This window comes from Spinacia oleracea, chromosome 3 (assembly GCF_020520425.1).
Source record: "Spinacia oleracea cultivar Varoflay chromosome 3, BTI_SOV_V1, whole genome shotgun sequence".
NCBI classification, from domain to species: Eukaryota; Viridiplantae; Streptophyta; class Magnoliopsida; order Caryophyllales; family Amaranthaceae; genus Spinacia; species Spinacia oleracea.
In genome coordinates, this window is record NC_079489.1 from 8673741 (window position 1) to 8697943 (window position 24203).

General features: G+C 37.9%; 2 protein-coding genes and 1 pseudogene across 3 annotated transcripts; 2 read left to right on the forward strand and 1 right to left on the reverse strand.

The window, feature by feature from the left end:
- Positions 1-1279: 1279 nt before the first annotated feature.
- LOC110786087 (stress-response A/B barrel domain-containing protein HS1) lies at positions 1280-13612 on the forward strand. The gene is made up of 2 exons (XM_021990601.2): positions 1280-1538; positions 13277-13612. Exons 1-2 carry the CDS (start codon positions 1399-1401, stop codon positions 13464-13466), a joined length of 330 nt encoding a protein of 109 aa, XP_021846293.1. The 5' UTR covers positions 1280-1398; the 3' UTR covers positions 13467-13612.
- Positions 2352-2758, reverse strand: LOC110786086 (histone H3.3-like; annotated as a pseudogene).
- Positions 13613-18000: 4388 nt separating the features above from the next.
- LOC110786088 (uncharacterized) lies at positions 18001-22641 on the forward strand. 2 transcript variants are annotated; one of them, XM_021990602.2, is made up of 8 exons: positions 18001-18340; positions 19250-19523; positions 19622-19926; positions 20043-20421; positions 20509-21428; positions 21526-21607; positions 21700-22235; positions 22346-22641. In XM_021990602.2, the coding sequence occupies exons 1-8, from the start codon at positions 18227-18229 to the stop codon at positions 22412-22414; spliced, it is 2679 nt and encodes an 892-aa protein (XP_021846294.1). In that variant the 5' UTR covers positions 18001-18226; the 3' UTR covers positions 22415-22641. The 2 variants fall into 2 exon arrangements, with proteins under 2 accessions (XP_021846294.1, XP_021846295.1); XM_021990603.2 differs by having other exon boundaries at positions 18105-18340; positions 21529-21607.
- Positions 22642-24203: the final 1562 nt, after the last annotated feature.

Sequence of the window (24203 nt, forward strand, 5' to 3'; positions counted from 1 at the left end):
TAGAAAAAAATATTCTCAATTATGGATAAAAAGCTTTTTTGTGCATGTACGTTACCTTTTTATCTAGAACATTACATTATTATATTGTTGGTTATTTGTAGCAAATCGAGTCGACTAAGAAGTGCATGCGGTTAGCGAACATGTTGCGGACAATATAATAAAAAAACAAGTGAAACACTACTTTTTAGTTTTATTTTATTTATTTGGTATTACATTGTTAAACTATTTCGACGTTTGCTACATAGATAATGTCTACTTTTTCTCTAGAAGAACTTTGCAAAAAAAAATTCTCTTACATATTGTTTATTGTTATAAGATGCATGTAGTATCACAATTTTGTTTTCTATTTACCTTCGCACGCATTGCATGCATATAAGACTAATAGTTAATATGTGAACAATAAAAATCACTATGTATGTAAATGAGGTGTTAGAGTAAACTGTTGGCTTTGGAATTTGGATCCACCAAAATATTATTGTTGACCCGGTCCATACAAGAATAATTCAAAAAGTGATTGCTACGGAGAATGAATGAATAATAGTGGATTATGATCATTTTTTTAAGCAAAAGATTAACATTCAACTTAATTATTTTTTGCTAGAGGATGAAATTCCCAATCCATGATATACTTCTTCTTTTACAACAATGTTTTGGCTTAGGACAAATTGTTTTTTACCACCTACAAAAATCGAAAAATGGTTTTTTACCACCTAAAAAATTAAAACTTGTATTTTACCACCTAAATAATAATTAAAACTTGTTTTTTACCACATAAAAAACGAAAAAATAGATGAAACCTTTATATATGGCTACCTAATTCAATTTCCCTCAAAATTTATACATTTCTTGTGTGATTTTCTTTAACTCTTTCACCCTTCGCTCTTTACTTCCATTAAATTTTGTCAATTTGTGAATTAATGGTGGTGAAAAATTATGTAAATTAATGAAAAATAAGGAAGCGGGAGAAGAAAATAGAGTTAAATACATGAAATCGTGGAAGAATATAACATATTAGAAGTATTATCGTTATTGTGACCCCCTACATAACATTTTCATCTACTTTTCGATTTTTTAAGTGGTAAAAAATAATTTTTAATTTTTTTTAGATGGTAAAATACAAGTTTTAGTTTTTTAGGTGATAAAAAATAATATTTCGACTTTTTTAGATGGTTAAAAACAATTTATCCTTTGTCTTAATCCAAGTTTGACTGTTTTTTTGTTCTTTTGAGCAAGTTCATATAAAATAAGGTAGTCGAACCTAAAAGACGGATCATGTAAAAAAGCTTTTGTGGAGTGGAACCGAACCAAGAGGCAAAAGGCGCACAAACGAGCTAGTTGAGACATTTCATCAAACACCTTAACTGCAAAGTGAGCGACAGAGAAACAGAAGAGAGTAAAATGGAGGAGTCAAAGGGAGTGGTGAAGCATGTATTGCTAGCAAAGTTCAAAGATGACGTCTCTCCTGAAAAGATCGACGAGCTCATCAATGGCTATGCTAACCTCGTCAATCACATTGAACCCATGAAAGCCTTCCAGTGGTAATCTTTTTTGTTCCTTTTCTTTTCTGGGTTTGCTCCATATCGTTCTATCTTGATATCTTAATTTTGATAGCAAATTTTGGGTTTTGATTGTTAATATTCAATTTGGACTTGTGATGTGTGAATGCCCCTTTTCAGATTTGTGATATTATCAGTGATTTTTGATTTGTAATTTACTAGGGTTCTTATACTCCGTATCTCATGTAATGGATTATTCATACGCGCATTAAACAAAATTATTGTTCAATTGATTAATACTGCAAAGGAAAGAATTGATGTCAATGCTAGGTTAGCTTTGATGGATAGGTTAAACAACATTTTCGTATAATATTGAATTATGTGGAAAAACTTATTTGACAAAAGTCGATTAGTATTGCAAACGATAGAATTCATGTCAATGCTAGATGAGCAATAGGCTAAACCACATTTTTGTAACATATGTTACAAATCCAATTGTGTGGGAAGGCTTATTCGTATGTGGGAAGGCTTATTCGATTAAGGTCGATTAATTTTGCAAAAGAAATAATTGATGTCAATGCTAGGTCAGCTATGAAGAATTCTGATCAAATAAATGTCTTTAAAATTTTGCATAGGGTAACCACCTTGTCGTCATGATCTAATAACAAAAGAGATGCATATCGAATCATGAGATTCGATTAGCTCTAAGCAATAAGGCTTCTACTGTTTATTTAAAGACTAATACTTAGGTAATACGGAGGGAAAGGGAACTAGGGCTAACATTGACATAAAAATAAGCTGGAACTGAGTAAGACATTTCATCAATGCCTCAATAGGCTTAAACAGTTAAACACCTTAGTTTCTGATCCTCTTCGCCAGCTGGATGTCCTTTGGCATGATAGTGACTCGCTTGGCATGGAGGGCACAGAGATTGGTGTCTTCGAATAAACCAACTAGGTATGCCTCAGCTGCTTCCTGAAGGGAAAACACAGCATGGCTCTGGAAACGCAGATCGCTCTTGGAGTTCTGAGCAAGTTCACGAACTAACCTCTGAAGGGGAGTTTCCTGATCAATAGCTCCGTGCTCTTCTGATACTTGCGAATTTCACACAGGGCGACTGTACCTGGCCTATATCTGTGAGGCTTCTTCACACCACCTGTGTTGGGCACGGACTTGCGTACTGCCTTGAAAGCTAATGTTTTCTTGTAGTTGGGAGGCATTCCCAAGGTAGACTTGCGGGCAGTTTGCTTGGTACGAGCCATGTTTGATGTTTATGTTAAGGGATGAAGAGGAAAAACTTCAACTGTTGCCCTGCTTTTGCTTTCCCCTCTTCTTTTCCCTTTGTAATGTGTGTATTCTAATTGATGTGTAAAGGTCTATTTATAGCTAAGCTATGCTTGGAGAACAAGTTAAACTAGTTTAGGAACCTACTTATTCTTAAACCCTAGTTTCCTAAATCACAGCCATTGAATCTTCTAGATATTGTATTTTCCTTTTAAAACTGGTATAGAAAATATTTTAGGTACTTCTTTACAGCCTTTGCCAAGTGTCCCACAATACAGATCCATATTATTAATTTATTATAACTAGAAATTCTTTTTGCAAAATAAGGAAATTGGAAATTGAAGCAGTTAAAAAGATTGGTTTTATCACAGAAATATCCTTTTCTTAGGGGTGAAAATAGAAGGGAACTATTGATGCTTTATATTGTGGGACTTTGGTGCTCCCGTCATTCTACTTGTTGATGAGAATCGTGATATATATATATATGGATGTATGTACACAGGCTTGCTGTATCTCATTATTCTACTAACTTCCTGGTGCGTTCCGATGTATACGAATAATAAAATTAGTCTTGTGCTTAGATAGATCTTGCTTCCATGGTTTACTATCCTACTTGGGATAGAGTTTTTGTGTTTTGGGCACCTTGGGATTCTTTATGTAATTTTCAGATTTAGTTATTATTTTTAGTTTTGATTTTAGAGATAAAGTTTGCTTAATCTACAGTTCTTAGTTGCATTAACTTTATCTTGTGAGTCCTAGTTTGTAAAGCTTATATAAGGATACATATACAATAATAAATTTTAGTGATTGATTGAGAAATTTTGTTAAGCTTTGGCTTATGAATTGTTTAATTCACGCTAGACAAACCCATGCTGTGTTAGATCTTCCTAAAATTGTGATCAATGAAGTTTACCCTTGTGACTTATTCACTTTAATTCATAAAATCAGCTTTCTCTTAATTATTGGGCATCAATCACCGATTCACTCTTAGGGCACGCTTGGATTGGGTGTAATGGATTATGGGGGTAGTAAAAGTCAAACCACCATAATAAAAGGACAATGAAGGTGAATTGAGGTGGTTGCAAGGAGGGTGGTGTGGTGGTATTGTGATGAGAAGTTGTGGTAGTGGTGGTGTTGTGAGGAGAAGGGAGGAAGGGGGAAGTAACTATCCCCCAAATGAGGGTAATAATCACCCTAGTGGGATGGTGGGTAACTATTCCCTCCATGATGAGGGTATTTGTTCCCCATTCCCTTTTATTTTCTTCTTGCCAACACTAGCTTGTCCCCTTTCATCCCCTCATCATCACCATCAATTACCTTAGTTTGACTTTTATTACCCCTTTGATACATTCCCTCAATCCAAGCATGCCCTTAACGTTGACTAGATTATATGTTGATCTTAAATTTATAATCTTATAAGTACTTAGGTACTAAAGCTTGTGCAGCACACCTGAAATCAGCAACCAACACACAGCTAACCCAGAAATTATATAAACAGACACAAATAGAGAGAGGTTGGTTTTTTTGGATAAATAAAGCTTGGAGCTTGAACAGCAATACAAATGAGAACAATTCGAGAGTGCTCTCTCTCTCCCAAGTATTTCACTCTAGACTTCAAAACATAAATTACTACTACACACCCTTCCCTCTTTTATTTACAATTCTCACAGTACACTCTTTAATTGCTTCCTACAGGCTGGCAGATTACTGTCACACTCTGCCAAAATATTCTTGGACTGATGTAGCTACCCACTAACTTGTGGTGTGCTGCCCCCTGCTGTTGTTGGTTGCCTTCTCCTTCTTGCATACGTATACAGCAGTGGTGGCTTCCTTTGGTGTGCTGCAATACTCCCCCCCCAAAGACGCACCTTGTCCTCAAGGTGGAATGTTGGAAAGCGATCAGTCAGTAAGCTGGCATCCTCCCATGTGGCCTCAAACTCGGGCAACCCCTTCCACTTGATGAGTACTTCAGTGTGTATCTCCTCCCCTTGAGCAGTGTTGCGAACCTCCATCAGTTCCTCAGGTTCAGTGAGTAGCTCCAATTCAGGTGTGAGCTGTTCTGGTATCATGGCTACCGGCAGGTGATGACCCACTGCTCGTTTGAGTTGGGAGATGTGGAAAACAGGATGTAATTTGCAGGTGAGGGGCAATTCCAACTTGTAAGCTACCTCTCCCACACGTTGGAGTATCTTAAAAGGTCCATAAAACCTGGCAGCAAGCTTCTCAAAGGGCCTCTTGGCAAGTGATTTCTGGCGGTATGGTTGCAGTTTAAGGTAGACCTTGTCCCCTATGTTAAACGAGTCTTCTCTCCTTTTCTGGTCCTCCTGCCCCTTCATACGTTGCTGAGCTTTCAACAAATTCAGCTTCAATTCATCCAACACAGCATCTCGTTCTTGCAACTGTTCTTCCAAGCTATCTACCGGGGTTTGTCCTTGCCCCACTTTGATCAATTGAGGGGGTTCCCTTCCATACACGACCTTAAATGGAGTCATCTTAGTGGCAAGGTGTGGTGAGGTGTTGTAAGAATATTCCGCCCATGGTAGCCACTTAGCCCAAGACTTTGGTTGCCCTGCCACAAAGCATCTCAAGTATGTTTCCAGCCTCTTGTTCACCACTTCACTTTGTCCGTCAGTTTGGGGATGATACGCAGTGCTTCTCTTCAGCTCGGTACCCTGCAGTCTAAACAATTCTCTCCAGAAAATGCTCATGAAAACCCGATCCCGATCAGATACAATTGAGGTGGGAAATCCGTGCAACCTCACTATCTCTTTGATGAACAGTTCTGCGACAGTAACAGCAGTAAAAGGGTGCTTCAAACTCAGGAAATGGCTATACTTGGAGAGACGATCAACTACGACCAAGATAGTATCCATCCCCTTTGATTTGGGCAGCCCCTCAATAAAGTCCATGGAGATGTCTTCCCAAACAACAGTGGGTATGGGTAAGGGCTGCAGTAGTCCCGCGGGGCTTTGGGTGGCTGATTTGTTTCGTTGGCACACCTCACACTCACGTACGTATTCAGCCACATCTTTTCTCATCCCTCCCCAGAACCACTCTCCAGCCAGCCTTAGATATGTCTTAACATCACCCGTGTGCCCTCCAATTGGTGAATCGTGGTATTCCTTCAGCAGTACTGGGATTAAGGCGGATGTTTTTGGTATTACTATCCTTCCCTTAAATAAAAGCTTCCCAGCTACTACTGTAAATCCCTGCCGAATATCCCCTGCCAACACACTTCTCTTTATCTCGCCAAGCAGCTTATCCTTATGCACTTCTTCGTCTAACTTCTCCCACTGCACCCCTTGAGATGAGACCATTGTTCCCAGTTCCACTGCTCCCTCGTGTTTTCTTGACAAGGCATCCGCTACTTTGTTGGACGTTCCGGGTTTATAATGTATTTCGAAATCAAACCCCATGAGCTTGCTCACCCATCTTTGGTAATCCATCCCAATCTCTGTTTGTTGAGTAATGTGGCGCAAACTTTGTTGGTCCGTACGTACCACAAAGTGCCTTCCCAACAAATAATGCTTCCACCGAAGTATAGCTAGACAAATTGCCATTAACTCCTTCTCATAAACTGATTTTGCTTGTGCCCGGGGCCCCAAAATTCGGCTATAGAAGGCTAGTGGCCTACTCTCCTGCATAAGTACAGCACCCAACCCATAGCCCGACGCATCTGTTTCGACCACAAAGAGCTTCTGAAAATCGGGCATGGCCAAGACAGGTGCTGAAACCATGGCCTGTTTCAGCTTCTCAAACGCTGTAGTGGCTTCCTCAGACCATCCAAATGCATCCTTTTTCAGTTGAGCAGTGAGTGGGTGAGCTATTTGAGCATAATTGAGAACAAATTTCCTGTAGTATCCGGTAAGTCCAAGGAATCCTCGGAGTTCCCTCAAGTTCTTGGGTGGTTGCCACTCCAACATTGCCTGGACTTTCTCCATATCTACGGACACTCCTTGAGCTGAAATAACATGGCCTAAATACGCCACTTTCTCCTTGGCGAACTCGCATTTCTTCCAATTAGCATAAAGCTGGTGCTCTCCCAACGTCCTCAAGACTAACTCCAAGTGCTCAGCATGCTCCTGTTCATGCGCACTATACACCAAAATATCGTCAAAAAACACAAGTACAAATTTTCGTAAGTAAGGCTTAAAAACCTCATTCATCAGGGATTGAAAAGTTGCGGGTGCATTGGTCAAACCGAATGGCATTACGAGAAACTCATAGTGCCCCTCATGTGTTCGGAATGCGGTCTTGTGGGTATCTTCCGGTCTGACCCGTATCTGATGATAGCCGGATTTAAGGTCCAACTTAGAAAAAACAGTAGCTCCATGTAGTTCGTCGAGCAGCTCATCAATGATTGGTATCGGGTATTTGTCTGGAATAGTCTCCCGGTTGAGGGCGCGATAATCCACGCAAAATCGCCACGAACCGTCTTTCTTTTTTACAAGGAGCACGGGACTTGAGAAAGGGCTTGATGAAGGTTTAATTATGCCAGCTGCCAACATTTCTCGAATTAGCTTCTCTATTTCATCCTTTTGGAATTGAGGATAACGGTAAGGTCGCACCCCCACTGCACTGCTCCCTTCCTTAAGCCTGATAGCATGTTCATGACCCCTCTCCGGTGGCATTCCACTTGGCATCTCGAACACTGACTTGTACTTCTGCAGAGCCAATTGCACAATCCCCAGATTACCTTGTTGATCATCCCACGACCTCCCTTCTCCGGTTACTCCCTCTTCCATTTGGTTCAATTCAATGAGCAGGCCCTTACCTTCCTTTTTAATTGTCTTCATCATGGCTTTTAATGAAATTTTGGAGCGAGTCAACGTCGGGTCTCCTCTCAAAGTCACTGTCTGCCCGTCCAAACTGAATTTCATAAGCTGAGTTTTCCAGTTTGTTACCACTGATCCGAGCTTTTCCAGCCATTGAATTCCTAAGATCACGTCAGAATTACCCAACTCCAACGGAAGAAAATCCTCTTGTACCATCACCCCCCCTTCTAACTCTAGCAAGACCCCCTTACACGCGCCTGTCCCTCTTACAGCTTCCCCGTTTCCCAATGATACTCCGAACCCGCCAGTTTTGGACAACGGAAGGCCCAATTTTTCCACTGTTTTCAAAGAGATGAAATTGTGAGTGGCTCCCGGGTCCACCATCACTACCACCTGCTGCCCACCAATGTCACCCATGAGCTTCATAGTCTTCGGGTTTGTGAGCCCAATCACGGAGCACAAAGAAACTTCGGCGGGTATCTCTTCTTCCAGCTCTGCCTCCTCCTCACACGGTGGCTCCTCCTCTTCCTCCACCAAAATAACGCTCAGCTCCTTCCGAGGACACCGATGCCCTATGCTCCACTTTCCGTCACAACGAAAACAAAGCCCCTTTTCCTTCTTCTCCTGTAACTCCTTTTCTGTCAAACGTTTCACCTCGCCTGAGAATCGTGATGTTGTGGGAGACGTTGCTTTGAAATTCACGGACGTTTGAGATAGGGTGGGTGTGCTACTGCTGGTCCAGGCTTTTGTGGCAAAATTGTTTGTTTGGGCTGCCCTCTCATTTGGGCCTAAAGTTCCCTGAGAAAACCCAGTAGAATTTGTGGTTGACCCGCGGTTGAAAACAGAGTACGACCCGACCCGACTAGCTATAGAGACTGCTGGCCCAGATCTTTTATACCCGTTTACCCGATTACGCTCCTCGACCCGCACCGCTAATCCCATGGCCTGGTCCAAGTTTAATGGGTTTAGAAGTCGGACCTCCGTTTTGATCTCCTCTTTAAGGCCATTGATGAACTGACCCATTAGAAGGCTTTCTGGAATGTCTGACAGTGGGGCCGCCATCTCAATAAACTTGCGACGAAATTCTGTCACCGTGGTGGTTTGCACGGTGGCCAACCACTGTTCATGTAGAGTCCCTGCATTTGCTGGCCGAAACTCCGGCAGTAACCGAGCCTTCAAATCTTCCCACGTCGTCGCCGGCCTTCGACCAGTTTCCCATTGAAACCACTTCAGTGCGTCTCCCTCCATAGCCACCACCACCGCGTCGAGCTTATCCTTCTCTTGGAGCCGGTGCACCTGAAAGTAGTGCTCTGCTCGCAATACCCAGCCGTCCGGATCAGTTCCGTCGAAGGCGGGCATGTCAACCTTCCTAAACCGCCAGTTACTTCCCCCTCCGGCAAACCCACCGCCTCTCTCGAACCCTCTTCTTTCCTCATAGCCATATCTCCTCTCATTAGACGCCCCTGTTTCTCGCTCTTGTTCTTGATTTTCCAGGTCCATGAATACCCTATCAATTCGAGGCTGAAAAGGTGGTTCTTTTTCGGTCAGTGTTGCCTGAATCTCCTTCTGCCACTTCTCTTGACTCGCCTTTAGAGCCGCCATCCGGTTTTCCTGGCTTTCCCGAACCCGGTCGATTCTTCCCTCTAACTTCTCTGTGGCCGCAGTTATGGCCTCTCTGTTTTTGGTCGCTTCCAAGTCTTGCCTGGCCAGTGCCTCCTCGGTGAGTTTTCGCTGTGCCTCTTCTATTCCTCGAGTTACCATCAGCCCTATGGATTGCGCGAGCCCCTCCAACCTAACATCCAGGTTGGTGAACCTCTGCTCTACCCTCTCTTCCATGGTGCCCATTCTTTCTTCCAAATTGTCCATCCGTTGTGCTGCTGACACCACCATCTCGCCTGCTCTGATACCACTTGCAGCACACCTGAAATCAGCAACCAACACACAGCTAACCCAGAAATTATATAAACAGACACAAATAGAGAGAGGTTGGTTTTTTTGGATAAATAAAGCTTGGAGCTTGAACAGCAATACAAATGAGAACAATTCGAGAGTGCTCTCTCTCTCCCAAGTATTTCACTCTAGACTTCAAAACATAAATTACTACTACACACCCTTCCCTCTTTTATTTACAATTCTCACAGTACACTCTTTAATTGCTTCCTACAGGCTGGCAGATTACTGTCACACTCTGCCAAAATATTCTTGGACTGATGTAGCTACCCACTAACTTGTGGTGTGCTGCCCCCTGCTGTTGTTGGTTGCCTTCTCCTTCTTGCATACGTATACAGCAGTGGTGGCTTCCTTTGGTGTGCTGCAGCTTGCTCTCTTTTCTTCTTTAGAGTGTTATAAAAAGTAAGAATGTTTTTATCAGTTTTTCCATGAAATGCCTCCGAGGTTTCACGAAATTCATCAAATCCACTAAGTTTTAGAAATACACCAAGTACCCATATTTTCTCAGAAATACATCCAAATATCCAAATGTGTAACGAAAGTCTAATGCCGTTAGTGGTTAACCACTATTTTACCATAATTATCATAACTAACATTAATTAATCCTAATTAACCTTAATTAGTCTCTCCCTGACATATTGCCAGCCTACCTCCTCCTTCTTCTTTCTCCCCTTCCCCTTCTATTTCCATGGCAGCAATCTTCTTGGTCTAATTATTGTTTCAATTGAATTCATGCCCAAATTCGATTGAAATTAAATACCAAACACTCTAATTCACCGTTTCCAATCAAAACTCTCACCAAATCATAAAACTTCACTCAATTCAATCTTAAGCAATCAATTTCATAAAAAGAGAGGAATCGTTACAGCTGTAGAAGAATCCCAAGGACCAACTAAACAAGAACAAAAAAGTGAGGAAGAAGGTTGACATGGAGAGTGTAATTCATCTATTCATCTTCTTCATGATCTTGCCTGTCGTTGCTGCCACCAGGGGAGGTGCTATAGAAGTTCTTCGTCTGGGTTTTCTGGGTTTAATTTTGTCAAATCACGATCCTCATCTTGATTAAAAACAGCCCCAAATCAATACAATCGATAATCGAGACCTAGTTACTAATTAATTACAATCTAGGGTTCTTATTATATCATTCGATCCCTAAATTAAGTTCGAATCTCCATTTCTCCGGTTCACTTATCTGGATTGAAAACAAAGGAGGAAGGTGTTACGGTGGCGGCGCAAGTTAGGAGTGTGGCGCAGGCTAGTGTCGGCGGAAAATTCATGGTGGTTGGGTTGTAATATTCGCGGCAGTAGATAGGAGGCAGTGGTCGGGCAGTGGTGGGCTTGGTGTGTAGGGGGTGGTGGTTAGGAGAGAAAGAGAAGAGAATGAGATGAAAAAGGAGAGGGAGGTGGGTTGATGGTTGTCAATGCCAGTGGGGGCGACGTGAGGTCGGTTGTGGTAGTGTAGCGAGGTTGACAGCGGCAGGCGCAGATAAGGTTGGCGGCGAGGTGGTGCTGGTTAGAGGAGAGAGAAAACAGAGAAGAGTAAAGGAGATAGAAGGGAAGGAGGAGTGAGAAAAAGGAGGTTTTTTTTTGTCAATTAATTAGGGGGTTAATTAGGTATAACTGTATTAGAAAGCTAGAGCTCAATGTTTAGTGGTTATTGGTTAATTAGATTAATTATGGACTTTTTGCTAACGGTGTTAGACTTCCGTTAGACATTTGGGTATTTGGATGTGTTTATGAGAAAATAAGGGTATTTGGTGTATTTTTGAAACTTAACGGGTATTTGGTGAATTTCGTGAAACATCGGGGGTATTTCATGAAAAAAACCGTATTTTATTTCATGATTCCATATCTGAAGATTTATGCTTCTAATAGCAAATTAGCGATATAGTACCATCTTAGTAGCGCCTTTTGGTGGAATAAGGCTAAATGTTTAACATGTTAGGCGACTGGCGCTAAATATACTAATTGAAAGTGATTCTTTTTTCCTCTTTCAACTGGCCCCACATCAATCTTGCTTTGAGGACATTTTTGTCAATTCACAAATATTAGTTAACCAACAAATTGGGTGTTTAAACTTATGTGGAAATTCTTTTTGGTGTCTGAATCCTCTAATCTCTTTTATTCTCTCTTCCAGAGCTGCTTGTCTATTAGAATAGCAAGGTCACATCACGTTTTGGCCAATCGTCTTTGCCTTTTGGTTTAGCATTCATTCCAATTCTTATGCTGGCGTGATTCAGCTGTCTGTCTTGTATGTTCAATGAATTTAATGTGCAAGAACCTGATTTTCAGAAATGGCACCAGTTTCAGAGTTACAGAAAAGTCAAAGATACTGACAAGAATGTAATGACTATCCGAGATTACATCTAGCGTGCTCTATAACTATAGTTTGTCAACGTACTAGAGTTTTGATGATTAACAGTGTTTGAATTTGCTCAGTTACAAAGTATTATGCAGTAAGCAGTTAAACTTTAAAGTATGTCTCTAATAAAACACAAGGCTTACAGAGATCATTGATTTGGAACACAATTGTATGTCATAGGATCCACAAATTCCTTTTATGGCTAAATACTTTCTTGATTCAAATGAAAAACTTCCATTATGTTGAACACTTGGTATTCAAGAGCAAAGAAAAGGTGACAGTAACTTGTTGACCTGCTGGTTAGTGATCTTTCCAGATTGTATTACTTGTAAAAATTGCTCAAATACTATATGTCAACTGCCAATTGTTGCTCTACTCTGCTATCTTCGGACTTTTTTCTGTTCCTTAACTGACTTTGGAATTAATAGGTTCTAGTAAGAGAACTGTGCAAAGGGAAAATGTCACATAGATGATAAAACTGAAGTGGGAAATTCATGTGTTGATTATTTTTGGAAATATGAAGAGATTTTATCCCGTCCTCTGAAATCAATGAAATGTGAGGGTGGAGAGCCACTGCTTTCTACCTCGGGTGGGGGGGGGGGGGGGGGGGGGGGGGGGGGGGAGGTGAAAGAGAAAGAGAAAGTACATAAATAAGAGAAATGTGAGGAAACTATGGGTTTGAAGATGTCCCCTAGCATAGTAAATTAAACCAGAAGGAAAGCAACACCAACATTGCTATGTGCTAAGCAGCTTAGCAGTCTGTTGTCTGTGCAGAAAGCAAAACCTAGAGAAGGAAGATTCTTCTATCGTGTTCCCTCTAATTCTCGTAAGTGACATTGACAAAAGTGGCTCTCATGAGCTTACATATGCGTTGCTCCTGGAACTGGAAGAGGTTTAGTGGTCCGGGTTTGGGTTGGGGGGAGTGTTTAAGACCAATCTTGTTAGGAACAAGAAGACTGGGTTTGTTTTTTGAATTTAAAAGAGTAGCTGCAATTTCGTTTTGTGGGGCTTGGAAGGGGGAAACTGGAGGAGTTGTGGTGATATGCTGCGATGGCTATCCTGTGGACCATTTGGTTGGAACAGAATGCCTGTATTTTTTCTGGATTTGCTGTTTCCTGTGATTTTAACATCTTTTATGGGCTAGGCCATTGAGATGAGAACACTTATATCTCTTGCTGTATCTCTCTCTTGTTTTAATAAATCTTCTTTTCTTCCAAAAATTTCTTTAATTGACGTTTTCAGTTAGGTCTCAGCATATCCACAATTAACTGTCAGCTGAATTATAACTGTATTACAAATTTGTTCTGTGCTGTACAAGTTCTAAAGAACTGTCTGTTGTGTTGTTACATTCTTTATATTTGCATTGGATTGGATTCGGAAACTAAGATATCTGCTAAATGACGGTGCAGGGGAAAGGATGTGAGCATCGAGAACCTGCATCAGGGTTTCACTCATATATTTGAGTCTTCATTTGATAGCACTGAAGGCGTTGCAGAGTATGTTTCACACCCAAAGCATGTTGAATTTGGAAACCTCTTCCTGGGTCACTTGGATAAAGTACTTGTTATTGACTACAAACCTACTTCTCTTCGTTGTTGAAAGCAACTGAAGAATAGGGAAACTACTTTGTATTTGTGTTGTTTTGGCGAAAATAAATCTCACATATTTGTATATGCTTTGTGACTTTGAGATTTCGGATGTAATTTGAGTACAGTTTTTAAAAAATTTGGTCGTTGCTGTTATCATTCTACATTTTCACATATGATCGTTTTTTAGTGCAAATAAACGGTGCTGCATTACCTGCATATTCTCAGTTATTCATGACCTTCACCGAAATAACGATTCATGATCGGAGTACATATTTATGCAGGAGAAGTTGATTTTCAAGTATAGTATATCTACTAGTATTTTATGCACTCGATGTGTGCCGATATTTTCAAAAACCTGATTTGGTATATACTTTCTCCGTCTTTTAATACTCGCAACGTTTGGACTTTTACCACTATTCATATAATCTACTTTGACTATTCGTAATGTTTTTTATATAAGATAAAACATAGTCATGTGGGATCTTGTTAGATTCGTCTCAATATGTATTTTCAAAATATTAACTTTTTATAATTTTTGCATAAAGAGAATTTAAGATATACTCCCTCCGTATTTATTTAAAAGATACACTTGGTCGGGCACGGGTATTAAGAAGAAAAATTGAATGAAATAAAGTAATAAAACAAGTGGGGTTGGTTAGATATTTTAATAAGTACTAAAACAATTGGGGACCATGTCATTTTAGGGGGTGGGGGTGGGATGTAGTTATGAAATTATTTGTTTAATAGGTGGTGGGACATAGGATGTATTAGATAGATTATTTAATTAAATGGTGAGGTTGATTAATTACTAAAAATGGCAAGTGTATCTCTTAAATAAATACGGCCGGAAAAGGCAAGTGTATCCCTTAAATAAATACGGAGAGAGTAAATAATCAAAGTTGTGCATCAGCATGCGTGAAACTAACAAACGTTGCGAGTATTAAAAGACAGAGGAAGTATATATATGTATGTAATGTTCTAACGTTAAACAATATATTTTTAACAATTTTTAACCCGGAGTATATTTTTAACAATTTTGTAAGGATATTATCGATATCTTACGTGGACACCTAGGTGCTAAGTTATTAAGCTAAAGTTTGATGAGAATGAACTAAACTAATACTTCAATGACCTTCAATTTGTAAATTCAAACATAGTCTTTAGGAATTAATGTAATAACAAACTAAGAATATAGACTACGTTTAATTTTGTACGGAGTAATAAAAAAAATGCGAGATTGAAGGGATGAATTTCATCTTTTTTATAACTGCCTAATACTTTTTTTTTTTTTTTAAAAAAAGGTAAGAAAAAAAAACTTAGGTTCCCCTTCGCACAAGGGTGAAACCTAAGCTGATAACTGCCTAATACTTGCTTTCATGTTTGCTAGAGGAATTCAATTAAGTTGTTGTTTACTTTTTGTTGTCAAATGCATTTGAATTTTCTTTTTTGCAATATGACATTAAATAATCATTTTTTAGAATTATTACAGTTAAGTTTTTCATAAATTAAATTAAATTATAAATTTATTAAGGGTATTATAATTTCTTCCATAGGGGACACCAAAAGACCATTTACTAAAATGACCTAAGGAGTTCCCTTTTAGAATAGAGATTAAAATTGGTTAAGAGGAAATGTATGCTAAGGGAGTAAGGGGGAGAGGTACGAGGAAAACAATTGCTCCCTCGGTCTCTTTTTTATTTTTTACGTTTGTTATCATGTAAGCGATTTAACAACTAATCAATGTTGATAAATGTTCCTCGTTTTTTTTTTATATTTTAACAATGCAAATTACGTTTATTGATAATGTTTTTATTTTTATCGAAAATATGACACTGGTAAAGTGTGACTGTGTGAGAAATGTAATATCTCAATGGGAATCCGTAAATACCAACTCTTAAATGGACCTGGGTCTACGCTAAATATATTGTGAAACATGCCTTAAAAAAGGTCAACAACTTGTTCCTAATTTATTTTGACATGTTTACTAGGATTATTATGAAAAATAATATCAAATTGGTGTCGTTGATACATGTTGTGATTGAATAATGTGGTTTTAAATCACAATTTACTTTTAAAAACATATGTTACTATGATTCAAAAAATGGTTATTATATCTAAGAAATTTGGTGTATAGTCACTATATGAACAACTAATTTCTATGCACGTGATGGTGCTTATAATAAAAATCGCAAACACAATAATACTTATTTGGTTCATTACTTTTTACCCTTTTTATTGATTTTTTTTCCTAGTTTTAATATTTGGTGATTTTAGTAATATCTTTTAATTTAGTCCCCTTTTATATTGTAATATAAAATATTTTTGTGTTTAATTTTTTTAAATTTTAATAAAGGCTAAAATAGAAGATGGTCGTCCCGTTATCGCTTTTGGGTCAATTGGAAACAACTTCTCTGGAATGGCAAGGGTAAAGTTGTGTACGTCCAACCCCCCTTACCCTGTTTCTTGCGGGAGTCTCTTTGAGGCAATGGGGTAATGATAATAAATGATGAAAAGGCTAAAATAGACAACCATTATTTACGCCGCTCAGGCGTTCCCTTATATAATAGAGATAAAGGTCCATATGTACGTAAAAAAGTGTGCCGGAGAAAATCATTGGGTTTGGGTCCACACTAAGGCTCTGTTATGTTTGACTTATTTCAGACAAAATAAGTTCAAATAAGTTAAGTTAATATAAGTTCAGTAATTTTTTTTTCCCCAGACATTTTTACACACAAATAAGTTATTTTAGATAAAATAAGTTATTTTAGATAAAATAAGTTTAGGTAAGTTCAATTAAGTTCAGATAATATGAGTTCAGATAATATGAGTTCAGTCAAAATAAGTCCAATGGAACGGAGCCTAATACTATTGTGAACCAGGTCCACGCAAGAATAATCCATGTGTTAAAAGTTTAGGCTATGTTCTGTTCGACTTACTTTCACTTATTTCAGACAAAATAAGTTCAGATAAGTGCAGTTAAGTTCAAATATGTTCAGTTAAGTTCAGATAATATAAGTTCAGCAAAAATAAGTTTTTTTTCCAGACATTTTCACACACAAATAAGTTTATTTCCGACAAAATAAGTTTTTTCAGATAAAATAAGTTTAGATAAGTTCAGTTAAGCTCAGTTAAGTTCAGATAATATAAGTTCAGTCAAAATAAGTCCAATAGAACGAAGCCTAGTGTCCCAATGATTTTAATTAATTAAAATAGTCACTTGCATAATTTTGGCCAGCATTAAGGACATTTTAATATAATATAAAGAAAATATTCTAAATATAAAGATTAAATAATAAAAAGGGATGGAAAGGGTATCAATGACAAATAATTTCTCATTTCTAACCTCACCATATAAATCTAAATGAATAATTTTATAGAGAAATAAAAAAAGTTTTAAACCGTATTTGGCTATTCTACGTATTTTAATGAAAAAGTTTATGTTAAAATTTATGTGAATTGTTTCACGGAAAAAAGAATTTATACTCCTTATTCTGTATAGTCCATCCATCATTAAATTGCTTTTCCAAAATATGATTTGACTTTAAATTCCTGAACAAAACACATTGAAGAAAACATAAAGGGGCTTATGAAGTTCTAGTTTGTACCATGGTACAGACTTATGAAGTTTAAGCCTGTACCATGCTACAGACTTATGAGTTTTGAGCTCCGATCATGATATAGACTTATGTAGTTTAAGCTCGTACCATGGAAGGAGCTTAAACTTCATAAGTGTATACCATGGTCGGAGCTCAAAACTCATAAGTCTATACTTTTTAATGTTTTGATTTGTTGTTGAATTTGATGTAATTTGTTTCGGAGAAAAGATTAAGAGACTTATGCATCTTAAGCTTGTACCATGGTACAGACTTATGAATTTTAAGCTCGTACCATGGCAGGAGCTTAAAATGCATAAGTCTATGCCATGGTGTGAGCTTAAAATGCATAAGTCTATGCCATGGTGTGAGCTTAAAATGCATAAGTCTCTACCATGGTGTAAACTTAAAATGCATAAGTTTGTGGAATCAAAATTAAATTAGTATTTTTTTAATTTATTGATTAATATACTTATTGACAAATAAAATTGCTTGGTTTAAATAATTTTTTTTATGGGTGTATGGTGGTGGTTTGGATGAAGATACTTTCTCTCTTCAAAATAGATGGGTTAATTAATTTGGGAGAAAAGTTTCATTATATAAGGATATTAAAGTAAAATAGTGGGGCGGTTTTGAGTAATGTGGGGCGGCTTTTAGCGCTCCACAACATGAAACATAAATTGATTAAAGTATAATAAAGAATTAATTATTTTTTTGACAGAAAATTACTCTTAACATAATTTTATCAATTTTTTTATTTCTTTAGACGTCAATTATTTACAAATCGAGTCAAAATTCATTTATCGATTTTTACATGTATTAATTCCTTTTGCCAAAACACCAGGTTCTCTGTACTCCTCCTAATACATGAATTTTCCACAGGAAACAAAATTAAAAAGAAATCAGCAAATATAGTAAACCCTGATTCATAATAATATAATAATCCGACCAAATTCAAATTCAAATTCAGCCGCTCTCTCACATTCCAACGGTTAGTTTTTACCCTCACACACATCTCCCCTTCAGATCCTCCATCGTATATAAGCTCCCTAAACTTCATCTCTCTAAGCCACCATTTATCATTGTATCTCTTACATCCGACCCCTAATTTTCTCTCTCTACCTCCTCCTTTTCCCCCTCTTCAATTTTTCGCGTTGAAGAAAATTTTCCAGAATCCATGGATTTCCAAAGCTTGAAGAGACGTGACCTCCAATCACTATGCAAGCTCAACAATATCCCTGCAAACACCACCAATGCCACCATGGCCGACGCTCTAGCTTCACTTCCGACTGTAAGATTCTTTTTATTAATTCTCGTTTTCTAGGGTTTCGTTTCTGTTGATTTTGTTATTTTTCTGTTTAATCTGAAGATGTTTATTTCTTTTGTGTGTTGATCGGTAAATGTTTTAGTAATTTGAATGACAATTGTTTTTGTTTGATTCAATCTGAAGGTTCTTGTGCTTTTGTGTTAATCGGTAAACGTTTGAGTAATCGATAAGTTCTGATGTTGTTTCAAATGAATCTGGATTTAATGTTTTGTGGATATTTAATTAAGCTCAAAGTGAATATGATTCGTTCGATTACTGTAGTTTTGAGAAGAACATGGCTAATTTAGGTCTAATTTAATTCATTTCGGCCAATCGTTAGATTAGAATTGATTATATAATCGGATTATTTTAACTGTTTGAACTTCGGAGGAAATAACTAATCCAGATTTAATTTAACTTAGGTTTTCATTCAGTCAATTGATTAGTATAGTTTTGTAAAGTTATGCTCATGGATAGTGCGCAATAGCCAGTCGATTTTTGAAATGTCTAGGTTATTTATGGGTTGAATCAAACAAGTCATGTGGAGATGACTTATCTGGTTTCAATTTGGTTCAATATTCGTCCATCATTGAATTAGTATTGATTTACAACAGCAAATTGATATTCGAGTGGTTTGAGAATCAAACCAAACAAGTTTGATGTTTTAGATTGTGGTGTGTTGCATACATACACTCGTGCTTAAACAAATGTATGGCGAAACACTAAATTAGTCGGGTTTTTACACACTGTATTCAATTTATGTTGTGAAATTTGAATATCTGATTATATGAATGCATTATTGGAGTTATTTACTGTATTTTGCAAGTAGAAGTTGATATTAAATTGTTTTATTTGCTGGAAATGAGACAAATTTAACTCATTCAATGGATGCAGGTTGAAGGACTTGGGGATTTTTTGTTCCATGGATCACCTGAAAGATCTGTTAATGCTACACCTGCACCCCGAACCACGGCTACAAGAACTCAACGTGGAACAAGGACTAAAGCAGTTGAAGGAACCGATACAAGGAAGACTACTGCCACACGGACCATCCGGAAAAGAACAACTCAGGAAGCCTCAGTCCAGAAGAAGACGGAGAAAGATTTGCAGACCGAGTTCGAGGCTGACATGGAGCAATCTGGAGTTACTGAAAGCAATGTGCTTCCTGGTAATGGATCTTCTGAATTTTCGCTTGACATGAAATTTACTGTTTTTTTAACTTGTAACTTGTGAGGGTCTAAAAGGTTGTTTGTATTTCTTGTTTAGGAGCCGAACTTGAGGAAATTTCAGAAGTCAGTGTGGAGAATGAACAACAGTTGTTGTCAGAGAGCCAAAGTGAACCCCAAAATGAGGTACAGCAAGAGGTTAAGGATGGGCAAGGGGTCATTGATTTGGATGACTGTACCGAAAACCAGGAGCAATATGAAGCTACCGAGATGTCGGATGACAGCATGAAGGTTGATTTCCACAGCCTCGGTAGGAAGGACCTCCAGAACCTGTGTAAGAAGAACAAGATCCCTGCCAATACTTCCAATGCTACAATGGCTAGTGCTCTTGAATCACTTGAGAATGTAAGTTGATTTTGCTACCAGCTGTTAGTTTAGTTGTTATCTTATTGCTACTCAAAAGTTGTTTCAAGATGTTACAATGGAATTCAAACATTATTCTAATTGCTGCATTAATACAGGTTGAAGGTCTTCAAGAGTTTTTGAAGGAATGTGAGTCTCGGGCTCCAGGCTCACCTCTGATGTCTGGAATCACTTCATCTCGTGCTCGCCAATCACGGACCACAGTGAAAATCACCAGGGAAGAGCCACAGAGCTGCAAGATGATCACGAAATCATGCCGTGGTTCAAGGAAAAGGACTGTAGACGAACCAAAGAATGATGTAACCAAAACTCCAGCTGCACAAAGTGCTCAGCAAAAGGCTACCCCAGCTGCTTCTGCTCTCTCTGAGAATGAGAGCATTCAGGAAAAGGAAGATAATGCAGTACAATCGGAGAACTCAAGCATGGATGCTTCTCAAGTGTCAGGTGGTTCCGAGTTCAATGGTGATATCAGTAACTGTAAGTGCCTAATCCTATGCTAGTACAGATAATTATCTATCATCTTTTTTTTTGGTAATTTTCTGAAAGTGTGGTTTGTGTTTGCAGGTAACAATGGTCTCTTTAGTGTGGAGAATTTGGAGGAGGCCACCGAAGTCTTGGCCAATTTGGTTAAGTTCGACATAGGCTCTGACGCATTGGCTGATTCTTCCACCCAAGACGAGGGACTGAAATTTGGTTCTGCAGAAACTGAATCTCAAGTTGCCCAGATCGAGGACCTGATCAGTGCTCCTGATTCCGTTGTGGAGAGCCTGCCTGAGAAGCTTGACATTATTCATGTTGAATATCAGGTGTCTGAGGAGTTTGTTTCTGCTACTCAAGCTGATCAAGTCAGTTTGGAAATCAGTGCTGATAAGGCGGTCACTTTTAATTTTGATTCTACCGCACACATGAGCCCAGTTGAATATGAGGGTAGCCCTGCAGAAGATGAAATGTCTGAGAAGCCTGATACTGAGTTAACTACTCAAGCTGATGAACCAAGTCTGGAAATCAATGAGGAGAGTGATGGTAGCTGCACAGAAGAAGAAGATGAGATGTCTGAGAATTCTGATTCTGAACTGACTATTCAAGCTGATAAACCAAGTCTGGAAATCAATGTGGAGGGTGATGGTAGCTGCACAGACGAAGAGGATGAGATGTCTGAGTGTTCTGAAGATGATCAACTGAGTCTGGAAACCAACTTGGACAGTGAAGGTAGCTGCACAGAAGAAGAGGATGATGTCTCTGAGAGTTCTGATTCCGAGTTGACTATTCAAGATGATCAACTGAGTGTCGAAACTAACGTGGACAGCGAATCTGATTCTGCTACAGATTCAAGCTGGTTTGAAAAGGCTGCAGTTCTTTTTGCCAACCAGTTTGACACTGAATCAAGTATTCAAGTTCGTTCATTTGTGGCTACAGAAAGCAAGACACCTTTGAACCTTAAAAGTCTGCGAAAATTGAAGAGGATGTACAAGGAGAAACTTCAAGTGAGTTTTTTAAGGAATTACCAATTTGCCTTATTCCTCTTCAAGAAATTCACAGTTCAATGCGTACTGACATTAATGTTTTCTTGTCATAAAATAGCAGGAAAAAACTTTGGCAAAAAGTATGGAGAAATTGTGCTTGGATGAGACTGATGAGATCACTCTAGCCAGTGTGGAAGAAGGTATTTGATTTGTCATCCCTGAAAAAACACTAGTTATTTGATTTGTCTGTCTGTTATTTGATCTGAGACTAAAACAATCACGGTTTTTACAGGGAATGACGAAGCTTCAGCTTCTCAAGTAATGCCTGCTGATGAGGACGATGTTGGAGAATCAGAAGAAGAGACCGATGATGAGGCTGAAACTGATGATGATGACAATGTGGAGCAAGTTGATGTACTTCTGGAGCAAGTTCAGGAAACCCCAGTTACTAATTCTTCCTCTGATGGGGAAACTGAAAAACTCTTCCCAGTTCAGGTACTAGTAGACAACGAAGTGGTACCTGAAGATGCAGTAGTTGGAGACATTAATGTTGTTGTCGCATGTCCACCACAAGCAACACCAATCAAATGCTCTAGCGTGACAAAGAAGCCAGTGTCAGTGCTGGTTACACCATCAAAATCTTCCTGCAAAACACCGATGTCAGCTGGAAGGAAAAACCGCGTTATGGATGTCAACAAGGAGAACATTATTGACAGCAGTATCAGTAAGACTGAAGCTGGGAAAATCAAACTTGCTGTTGCTGGAAGTGGAAAGCTTTTTTCTGCTATGAGTATGGGGAAGTTGATGAAGGAAGTTAAGGTTCTCGAGGTGAAACTTTACCTTCTTTTTCTTTATATAGTGTCCTTTTTTCTTGAATTTGATTGCATTGTTGCACTTCAATTAAAAGTACTGACTGGTTAGTGTTTGATATGATGCAGCAATCTGAGAAGAAGAGACTAGCGTTGAAGTCACGGTCGGAAAACCAGTGCAACCTGAATCTACCATGAACTGAAGATCTGAGAAGTGTTAGTCAATCCTGCAACAAGTATGGTCAATGTAGTATTAGGAGGCTAAAACCATTGGTTTACCTTCTTGTAGTTCTTATAAGTTTGTCAATGGCTCAAATGTGTGGTCGACTTATATAATCTCCCTTTTGTTGGATGATAATAACTCAATTATCTTTTATACTAAATGTTAATGCAACTTATCAAAGATGAGTACTATTTTTAATGTAGTTAATTTGTGTCTTTTCTTGATTAGTATTTTTCTTGCTTTCTTTTGCAATACCAAGCTCATGACGAGTAAGAGTGTTACCATGGCGTTTATATATTAATAATCGGGTTATTGTATCTAAGTAACTAACTATCCATAGCATGGGATAAAATCGCATAGACTATGGTGTTGTTTGGTTCACATAGGAAGTACATTTTCCTATGAAATACAAAATTATATGAAGTGAATTCCGTAATTAAAATTCATGGGAACTTCCTATGAGAATTTCTACTTACCTATGGGAGACTAAGTAAGCAAATTCCCCTATTTTATAAGAAGTTGAAATTCCTAGGAAGTTTCATTTCCCCATTTCACCAAAATTTTGTCACCAAACAACTCAGGTACTTTATAATTCCTATAAAGTTCAACTTCCTATGTTTTTTTATGTCAACCAAACATGCACGGAGTAATTTTTATTTTTATTTTTTTGTTGTGTTTCTATTAAGGTTGTCAGAATTACAATTCTACTTTGAATCATTATGGCATTTAACAGAGTAATATAAAATCTTTAAATGTTTGCGATCATATGAAACTAATTAGTGAATCAAAACATGTAAGCATGATTTATAGAAAGATTATTAAATCGGCAAATCATAAAATCTTATTATGATTTTATCACTTTAAATGGTGTCTTGGTAAAATCGTAAGTTTCAACCATTTTAAAATTCTACTTAATATTTACTTAAATCGTAGAATCATAAGATTTGAATGGCGATTCAACAACCATGTTCACTATAACAACAACAAAAGAAATACTTCGTATATAATTGTGCATGCCGTACATAATTTTTTTCCTTAAGTTGATCCCTATGTTCGTAAAACTAAGTTGAGCAAATACTATCCTTATTTATAGAGTATCAATTTTTATCTTTTCCTAATTATTCTACTCCGTATCTTTTTTAACCCATGCACTATTGTTCTACTTACTACTCGTAATTGTCTAATTCATCCCTTACATATAAACCTTGTGCGGTTTCCTTCGCCTTGTTCCTTTATTGAGACCAAGATCGATCAAGGAGACGACTAGGTCGACGTGATTATTTCTCCACTTGTCTGAACGATCAAGGTAACTAACGGTAACCCGTAACCCGTAACCTTAGTCCTAGTTTAACAATCTATACTAATATATTAATAGTCCTAGTTTAACAATCTATACTAATATATTAAAAGACGTTAGAGAAAAATGTCCATGTGGTACAGATTTGAACTCCTGACCTCAAGTGTGGAGGATAACTCTCATTACCATCTTAACCAACAACTATTTGTGGTATATCTCTTCACATTAATTTATAAATGAATGTTAATATGAAGTTTACAACAACTAAACTTATATGTGACTTTTTATTTTCTATTGACTATTTTGGAAAAAAAAAATTAAAGAATTAAGACAACCATGAATAAACATGATGTAATAAGTGTCCTAAGCATCAACTACATAAATGCCTTGCATGACTGCATATGGCTAATTTGGTGTTTGTTAATTTTGAATCACTTATTTCCACTAGAAAACAAATTATAAATTAG